The 9,987-nt window shown below is 40.6% G+C and overlaps 1 protein-coding gene and 1 long non-coding RNA gene across 2 annotated transcripts; both read right to left on the bottom strand.

Moving 5' to 3' along the window:
- Positions 1-1,849: 1,849 nt before the first annotated feature.
- Positions 1,850-2,287, bottom strand: LOC115579888 (uncharacterized). Its single transcript, XR_003983761.1, has 3 exons — positions 2,119-2,287; positions 1,985-2,052; positions 1,850-1,907 (listed from the first exon to the last, which is right to left on the bottom strand). It is a non-coding gene; the product is annotated as an uncharacterized LOC115579888 (long non-coding RNA).
- An 84-nt stretch (positions 2,288-2,371) lies between these two features.
- On the bottom strand, positions 2,372-9,600 carry LOC115579887 (uncharacterized). Its single transcript, XM_030413588.1, has 4 exons — positions 7,528-9,600; positions 7,321-7,440; positions 7,096-7,217; positions 2,372-6,966 (listed from the first exon to the last, which is right to left on the bottom strand). Exon 4 carries the CDS (start codon positions 5,520-5,522, stop codon positions 3,483-3,485), a length of 2,040 nt encoding a protein of 679 aa, XP_030269448.1. The 5' UTR covers positions 5,523-6,966; positions 7,096-7,217; positions 7,321-7,440; positions 7,528-9,600; the 3' UTR covers positions 2,372-3,482.
- Between the last annotated feature and the right edge of the window lie 387 nt (positions 9,601-9,987).

Raw genomic sequence — 9,987 nt, 5'->3', positions numbered from 1 at the left:
CTGCGCATACTCGGCGTTGATTTATATAACAGTTCCAACAGGGCCAAATTCCTCTGCATGCGACGACATGGTTACCCCTTCTGCTTTTTAGAGATGTATACAACCGGACCGTCAGACAGCAATGCTGTTCTAAGTCTTAAATAATCAGGTGTCTTGGCTTTATAATCAATAAGATGATAACCATATGTTGTACTGGTGGCATCATTAAAAGCGTCCAAAAATTTTTTAGAGTTACCAGGAAACATTTGTCTGCCTATTAAAGTTATCTGGTATTTATCTCTGGGGTTTTTAAACAAAACAAGGTAATTGGTGTTCAAACTAATAGTCCGGCTAGCCTTGCCTTGAATAAACAAATTTTGGACTAAATATATACAACTCAAGTTCCTATGATGAACGTATTTTGTAAAAACATTTTGCACTTCTAAATTGTTGCTGGCGTCATTCATCAAATCATCTATAATGAGCAAATTGTTTTTCTCTGAGGGTAACAACACATCATCACACAGAGATTCGGGTAGACCATTCACAAAATTAATTTCTCTTATCTGAAGTAGCTGATTATATAAAGGTTGCCAACAAGAGTATATGTACACGATATTGTCAATATTATGTGTAATAATTGCCAATGCTTTTTCAATAAAATTTTTAACAAAATACGTCTTCCCACAATTTGAAGGGCCGCTCACCACCAAACTAAATGGATGTTGTAGTCTTGCAACAAATTCTTGATCTGGTCTAATAGCCATAAGGTAGGGTAGTGTAATCACTTAATACTCTGCGTTTGTTGTAGCCAACGTGAATTTTTTTTGTAACTGTGTCATTCTTGAGATGGAAGCGCTTTTTGTCTCTTTTAATGGTTTCGGAAACAGTCATCACGTGTGCGTCTGTATTCTGATTGGCAACAAAGGCTTGAACCAAACCCGCCGGAGACTTGTGGGTGACCACAGATGTATTTTTGGAGTTTAGGGTCACACCCTTGCATTTAACCATTGTTTTGCCGTGAGCTGTGTGATAAGCATAACACTTTGGACCCCCCGACACGAACTCGGTGATATAATCTTCTTCAGGAAGGTCACACAAATTTCCATCAGTAAATCAGTAAATACAACGCTGTCCGTGTCACAATACAACACACGGCAATCTAACTTCTCCATCACATCATAAAGCATGAGACGCGCATTAGCAGTGGTAAAGGCACCAATAAAGATATTTATATCTTTTGTTCTGGCTGCTTTAATGTCAGCATGACACCACTGTACTATAGCAACATCATCTGATATGAAACAAAACTGCCGCACATCATATTGATCACCAAACATCAGCTGTGTAAAGCGATCTGATTCTGTTATCAACTCACATCCAGCACCACCACCAGCCTGCAGCCACTGAGAAGGAGACAAAAAAAAGGAAGTTTACAATGGAAATAATTGACCCAAAATGTACAACAAAAATACACAAAAGAAAGCAAGGAATAAATTCACAAAATAAGCTAAACACAATTGCCTAAAGAAAGCAATTTACTTAATCCAAACGATAACGTAAAGAAAACAAAACAAATAATTCAAAAATAAGGGATTAACTTCTCACAATCATTTAGTTAAAATGACAAAAGTAACCAGGTTAAAAGTGCAATGTCAGCAGTGCACCATGCAAGCCAGCTGCGGCCACAACCCGGAAGCAGCAGCGCCACCAAGCAGCACAGAGCTGCGGGAAAATGAAGGGAGCGGTAAATCAGTCACTGCCGGAGACAAAGTCCGGCGGATCAGGGGACAACGTCGTATATAAAAGCAGCAGCAGAGACAAAGTCGTGCATAAATGTGGTAGAGACAAAACAGCAGCGGTCCTAATCAGCTGGTGGTGGTCATGTGATTTGCCACCTGTGGATTTCAGCCAGCTGATGAGCGTTCCTGACAATAGACATAAAATTAGCATGGCGGAGCTACAGGTACCAAGGCTTTTGAGAGCTAGATTTAAGTTAGCATACCTGTTTTTAGAGGCAAACCTGCACAGGGAGAGGGAGGGAGAGAGACCCACACGGCAGCGGACATCTACCTGCAACCACATTAGCTTTAGCTACAGGCTAGCATACAGTGAAACGCAGAGAGAGAGGACACTTACCACCGCCCGAGAGAACCAGGCATCAAACGGAGCACGGAGTATGGGGCACTCGGTCGCTGCTCTGCAGTGAAAACACACAGGCTTTAAGCACGAGGACACCAAGCGATATCTGATTTGAAGCAGTAGCCGTAGCCACAGCAGCACGGAGCATTACCTGCACAGGCAAACACCTCTGACCCGGAAGTGACGCGTCATTGAGAGCGCACGGAGGAGGGCTGTACTTATGTACTGCTGCCCTAGTGGTCATGGCAAATTATTCCTCATGCTAAAACGGCCCCATAACGAGTTCAGAAGAAGCTTGTTGCAACTCCTCACTGCCTTGTTGACACAGATTTTATCTGGGTCTAGCCGGATACCCTCCTTTTTGAAATACTCCTCAATGTATCTCTCCTTATCCTCAGGCGTTTTGACATGTCCTGGATAGCCAGAGGCCTCTTGCTTACATTTGAGAAATGTCTTAACATAGTCTTTGAACAATGTGTCTGTTTTGTTAGGAAAATGCCATACCTCGTCAGTGTTTACAATCTTGTATCCTTTTTCAACCGCTTTTTGAAGCTCAAACGAGACCCACACAGCTGACAACTTTCTGTCTTTGTCACTGTGTGCACAGTTACTGGTCTGGTTCAGCTCCTCGGCACATGTTCGACATAATGGAAACATTAGTTTATTGTGACACCTATAGGGCAGGACAGGATGGAATAACCATCTGGGAGGGAGCACATCACACTTAACAAAGCCCAAATACATATCAAGGGAACAAAAATCCCTATAGATAATCTGCGGGTGTCCAAACGGATACTGTTTTTGTGAGTTCACAGCCGAGTACAAACTGGTGAAGTCATAATATCGTACCTTCTCACCCTCTGACACCTTGTGATACAGCTTCATTGCATTTGTACGGCCTCCAAAAAGAGCCTCTCAAGGGTCCAGACGTTCTGGTTTCCTGTAACTCTGTAGAAACGTTTGAACGCTTAAATCATTCTTTCTACGTTGGAGCCATTCACACTCCCACATCACTTCAACTTCATGACCATATCTAACCTTCAATTCGTTTACCTTTGACATAAACTGACCAAAAGGCACACCGTAAGTCTCTTTGACCACGGGATTTAAACCAGCTTGAGCATAGCACCTCACGCACCCGTGGTAAAAACAGCCAGCAAACTCGTAACACTTTTTCGTATTGGGTTGATAGCCATCCACAAAGTATGGTCCTATCTGTTGTTCGCCATGGTTGACTGCATGTTTTATCTCAATCTTTTGAGTGTGACTCAGATATTCAAGTCATTGTATAGACACATCTGAATATGCCTTATACTGGCCAATGTATGCACTGTCATGCGTGAGAGCGAGTGTGTCTTTCTTCAGAAACAATGTTTTAAACACACCCATACAACTGGATGCCAATGTGGTAAAGACAAAGGGGTCAAGTTCTGTGCATTTCCGAAAAGTATCCTGATAGATACTACATCCTCTGAGCAACACATCCACATCATTGACACAATACTGCTGAATCTCTTTCTCAAAGTCGAAAGTTTCTCTGCAGACGTATTATACCAAGCCATGAACGTTATTTTTTCACTGCCACTCATATTATCATAACCATAGTAATACGGTTCCGAATCGTCACCCACATACTTCTCGTTCCCCACCGTGTTGAACTTATGAGGAAAATAACCTTTCATCATGTCCTCAAACCCTAATGCTGCTGGTATTTTTGACAAACGCATAGGTAGAAAGCTGAAAGAATCTATCCACCGCTGCTTGTACGCTCGGTCGTACATCAAATTGACTCTGCTACCTCGCATGGTCAGTTCAGGTGCAATTTTATTTTTCACCATATATTCAAGCAAAATATAGTTGTCAAACCCTGACGCGTTGTGCGCAATGAATGTGTATCCATCATATTCGGGTTTTCGATAGCGTTCAACAATTATTTCTACACAATTTAGGCCGGGGAAACAAAACATGTTTTTACCGTCAAGGTCTTTTACACAGCAAAAATTTGCTTCGTGCCTGCCATTGTGATGCCGAGATTCAAAATCATATACCAGGTATTTATCTGTCGGCTTTTTCTTTTTCAGAGGCTGAATATAACACTGGTGGGGGGCCTTGACATCCATTATTTCTTCATTGCAGTGACGACACTTAAGAGGGCGACATTTGTGTGTTTTACCTCCTTTTCCCACTGTGTAGACACTGCCACATGTCTCACAGTACCTTAGTCTGTCACATGGTATTGTTTTATGAGTTAGCTCCACCATTTTGTGTTGCTTGTGACAAAAATTAGATTTGCATATGCGTTTACAGTCACCACATTTTACTGTTTTAGTTGGATGTCTGTGACAAGCGTTTGTAAAACAGACATTGCACCTGAGTTTACAGCTATGCCTCAAGACCGCTTCATATGTCTCATAACAATAATTACACACGTATGCGGAGCCAAAGAATCCTGCCGGGTTTTCTATTAAATAATAGTGATTATCCCGTAAGTATAACCAGACGGTATGTTTGTTAATCTTATCATGTGTTTTGTAACACGCCAGGCGTTTGCGACCGGCTGTGTTATGGAATATTATGATTTTTGCATTTATCTCTCTCTCAAATGCGGTTACTTTATCAAAGGACGCACAGCTTGTGAGATCACCCAAAATTTTCAGATGGGTATTTTCTGCATATGTTTGTTCATCCAATGTTTCTACATCCACTGTTTGTGCGAGCAATTTTTGTTTTTCCTCTTCTTGTCTTTTTTTTTCAAAACGTGCAAGACAGAGGCTGAAGCACAAATTATTGCCTCCCCTATTGTCAGGATTAAATAGGAATCGTGTTTTCTCCGACAATATCTTATTATACGGTATTTTATTAATATTTTTACGCTTTCCGCCGCTTCTATTCTGCACCACCGTAACAATAAACTCTAGTTCATCATCAGACATGGACGTGTCATTACTCTGTAAAACTCGCGAAATTTCTTCCAGAAACAAATCTGTATTGTATTGGTTGTCAGAGTTTAAAATAGCCTGCACATCATTGGCTAGGGACGGTCCTCTTAACACCGCATTTAAAATACTCCCAGGGTGTGTACCATCTAACGCACGGTCTATCACACCAGACAACCTTTCTCTGATTCTCCTGGGTACCAACTTGGGGTTATCAAGACTGATGTCTCTGAAATCGAGACGCTGACGCAACTCCATCGCATTAAAATTCGGTATGTCACGGACTTGTATCGGTGGTCTAACCTCGTTATCATCATCATCATCATCATCAGAGAAGGAAACAGATCCCGACTCACGCTCAACCACTGCATCCTGTTCTGCTTCTCTATCACCGCCACCACCACCTATCTGATTTATAGAACAAGCCCCACCAGCACTGAGGGGGTCTGCAGGCCTCTGCAACATAACTCTGTCAGCCTGAACAACAGACTCAGTATCAACCTTGACTGATGTATCGAACCCTACGCTAACAAGGCTAACAGAGTCATCATCATCATTGTCAGAAATCTCAATAACACTGTTATTAACACCGGCGCAACCATTATCAGAAGCATTTTTATCAGCACAGTCCACATTAGCACAAACACTAGCAGAAGTAGTTTCATCAGCACAGGCCACGCTACCACAAGCAGCCACAACATTAGCATCATTAGCACAAGTAAAACTAGCATTATGAGCAACAGTACGAGCAGCACAGAGGCGGGTGGACGCAATATGTGTCACACGTCTTGTTAAGGCATCGACTCGTCTAGCCCGAACTCTAGCCCATCTAGACAATGTGTTGACATTGCCCGCTACATTATCACCATAAGGCAAACACTTTTTTTGCGCAAACCAGATATATCTACCATGGACACCTTCGCTGGCAATAGGTACAGCTCTCTCATCATCAGAGTTCCATTCATCATTTTCATCATCACTGGTGTCTAAAACACTCCATATCCCGTCTTTAAGTCTGAATTTTTTTTATGAGGCGGCATGATGGCTGCTAATTAGGGTCACAGAGATGTGTAAAATTTTAACTCAAAAGCCTCTGCACCAACGTGTCTAGCAAAATAGAAATGGAGGTGTTACAATCGGAATGCTCCCTCAACAATCATCTCACAGCTGCAATATCCTCTTTATGCTGCGCAGTAGAGCTTCTTAGTTGTTGCACTATTTCAATTAGCTTTTCATTCTGTTTTGTAACAGGTTTTTATTTTCACTGACGGATTTTTCCAAAGCCAGTTGGTGTTGTTTTAATTCTGCAAATTCACTATTTACTACAGCCGTCAGCTGATCAACTCTACTGACCACAGAGTCCTGCAAATTAACTGGTGTCTGTGTCTCTGCATCATGTTGTTTAGCTAGTCCTAGACCGAAAAGATCGAGGCCATAATGGCTACTTAAATCAAGCAGTTCAGTTTCCTGTAGGGGAGCAAAATGCTCTAACGAGCCAACCTGATTAGTATTACTATGAGACACGTCTGACAAATCCAGAGAATCATTAAATTGTAGACACGTCAAAGGCGTGTTGCCCACACTGATCACATTGCTATTAGGACAGCCTGCCGGGGATGATTGTATATTGCTAACTGTAGCGGCCAGTAGCGGCAATACATCTGCTGATATATGTTCATCAGGTGTACTGGACCGAGGGCTTACAATAAAAATATCATTGTCATACACATCATTTTCTACAAAACCTGTTTGGGAAGAGGCAACCACATATCCAGCGGGTAACTGGGGCTCGTCCCTCGGCGTTGTGTTTAGCTGCACAAGTGCCTGCACTGCCTCATCCACTTCTCTCGGGGGAAAGAACTGCGACTTCTGAGGAATGTCTAACGGTTGCCATACACCGTTCCCCGACCTGTGATAATGCGATAAAGTTAGGAAAAAATTAGAATCAACAATAGCATTTATTTCAAGTATATTGATAATTATAATAACACACACTATGACTGTTAATTCATGCTACTAACAAATAGTTGTTACATACATTGCATCATTATCAGTCTGACGGCTCTTAATCCCACGACGTTTTCGGCTCAATAATGACTTCTTGCCAGAGGTTTTAGCACAATCCAGACTTTTGATTTTTTTATGAGTGGGGGGGGCAATCTATACATATTAGCAGAATTTTTTTTTTTTTTATAAATAATTAATATAAACTGACGACATATTGACAATTTCTATTTAAGCATAAAACAAAACACTGTTTTACCATCAAGGCCTTTTTGATCCTTCCCAATAGTTCTCTGTTTCCAAACAGCTATCTGATCATCAAGTTTTTTTCGCTCTGCCCTAATGATGTCACCAGGGCACCGTGTTTCTCCCTGGAAAACTGTACAAAAGAAGGTAAAGAAATCAATTTAAAACAAATTGTAAATTGAATAAATTCTAACATAAATGAGTGATATTAAAGACTAACCTTGGTTGACCGCATCAGGGTTTTCCTCAACATCCAACACAGCACCCCCCAAGTGACCTAATAAACAAAACCTTTAAAACAGTATGCAAAACATTATCCAATCAACAGAACCATTAAAACCACCTTATTAGAAATAGGATAATGAAATAATAACTCACCACTTAGAGACTCCATTGGTACTTCAGATGAAAATTGTCTTGTCCAAATGAATTTAAATGTAGGGGGGAAAACAGCTGAGAATAGCTGGTATAACAAAACTTAAAGATTTAGCACTACTAGATGGCTGCAGAGCAGGAGAGAGTTAGATATCCCCTACAGACAACTATATTCAAACACAGTTAACCACTCCCCACCACCAGACGGTGTCTGCAGGCAATTTCTCTGAGGTGCCATCACGGGAAAAGTATTTTTTCCTGTATCACACAGGTTGTCCCCCTTTAGCAGGTTCTGCTATATACGTGTCAAAACTTACTGTCTCCCACCACCAGACAAGATCATTTCCTCCACCAGTCTGCCTTCAAAGACCATCACAGCTGTTGTCTGTACCCATTTCCTTCCCACATTTTGTTCCTGGCCACTCTGATATTATTTCACCTGTTTGCCATAAAGTTGACAAACCTCTGATCAATACAAGTTAACCACACACTCCCCACCATCACAGCTGTTGTCTGTACCCATTTCCTTCCCACATTTTGCTCCTGGACACTCTGAAATTATTTCACCTGTTTGCCATAAAGATGGCAAACATCTAAGAAATACAAATGAAACACACACTCTCTCCCAAGATCACCGTGAATGGGTGGTTGCAGAGGAGCTTGAAAACACACCCCCCCCCAATCAGTCGAAGTCCTTACTAATGTTATGAATTAAACTTTTGTAATTGAAATCATATAGTTTTTGTAATGAAAATGGTATATAAATGCCTAAATAGTTCATGCCATCCACTGGCCAATCTAACTCACTCTGCAATTTAGTCGTATGTGAGATGTTGCCACCTATATCCATGGCCATTGTTTTGTCCATGTTTAATTTGTAGCCCGAGAAGAATCCATAAGTGAAAATTATGTCCTTTAAATATGGTATTGTTACAGGTTTTGTAAGATACAGCAATACGTTGTCAGCATACATTGAGATTTTATGCTGTTTTCCGTTTATCATAACCCCCCTTATATTATCATTATCCCTAATCAGCTGTGCTAATGGTTCAATACTGATGTCAAATAACAAAGGAGATAGTGAACAACCTCGTCTACACCCACGTTCCTTAACTGCGGATTGTGGATCCGAATATAAGGTCTGTATCCATTTGAAGTTTGGGCCAAATTGGAATCGTTTCAGAGTTTGAATAAGGTATTGCCAGGATACTCGATCGAATGCTTTCATGGCATCTAAGAATAATATCATTGACTCCTCTTCTTTAACTTTTGGGTGTGTCATTAAAATAACCTTCTGATGTTGTCCCCATAGTATCTTCCCTTTATAAACCCTGTCTGATCGGGATGGATAACTTCTGTAGAAATTTTATTGACACGTCTTGCCAGAATAGCTGTTAAGATTCATAGATCTATATTCAATAATGAGATCGGTCTGTATGATAAGCATTTAGTGGGATCATTGCCATCTTTATGTATCACCACTATAGTAGCCTCTCTCCAAGAGGGGGTCATGGTTCCAGATTTTAATGCCTGATGGTAAGTTTGTAATAATAAAGGTGATGTAATCTCTATAAAAGATTTTATAAAATTCGTTAATATACCCGTCTGGGCCAGGGCTTTTATTATTTTTCAGTGTGGAGATTATATGACGTATTTCCAGGTCCTTGATTGGCTCATCCAGTTCTCTTGCCATAGATTCAGGTAACTCTTTTAATTTGATGTCTTTTTAAAAATTGTGCCAATTCCTCATCATTTGTGCAAGTGTCTGTATTTTTGTACAGAGTCTTGTAAAATTCTGCGAAGGACTGTGATATTTAATCCGGCTTTGTGAGAGTTTAATTATTCTCCTTTAATTTCTGTACTATATTTAATGATTGATGGTTTTTAAGTCTTAATGCTAGTAACCTGCTCGCCCTATTACCATTTTCGTAGTATTTTTGGTTAGTGAACCTTAAATTGCCCTCTATTTTTTTCATTAATTAAGCTGTTTAGGTCCCTGCGTGCCTCTTTCAGATTATTCAATAAGCTTGAGGTTGAGTTTTTTTTTGTGTTGCTGTTCAAGCTGCCTTATTTTGTCTTCTAGTTCTCAGTGTTTTTCTTCCCTTTTTCTGGCACTTGTAAAGGAAATGATTCGGCCTCTAATATATGCCTTTGCACAGTCCCGTAGAGTAAGGGGTGATATTTCAGGCGAAGTATTAGTGTCAAGATAATTTTTTTGTTCAGTTTTTATAAATGCAATGAATTATCTATCATTGAGGAGCGATGCATTTAATCGCCATTGTTTAGTTGATGGGCCTGTTACCAA

This window comes from Sparus aurata, chromosome 4 (assembly GCF_900880675.1).
Source record: "Sparus aurata chromosome 4, fSpaAur1.1, whole genome shotgun sequence".
NCBI classification, from domain to species: domain Eukaryota; kingdom Metazoa; phylum Chordata; class Actinopteri; order Spariformes; family Sparidae; genus Sparus; species Sparus aurata.
Note: the sequence above shows the minus strand (reverse complement) of the source record. Positions and strands in the feature narration are given on the sequence as shown.

What these genes read in the sequence shown, in the direction of transcription:
- LOC115579887 (XM_030413588.1), bottom strand. Translation starts at nt 5,522, where the DNA reads ATGTTGCAGAGGCCTGCAGACCCCCTCAGTGCTGGTGGGGCTTGTTCT.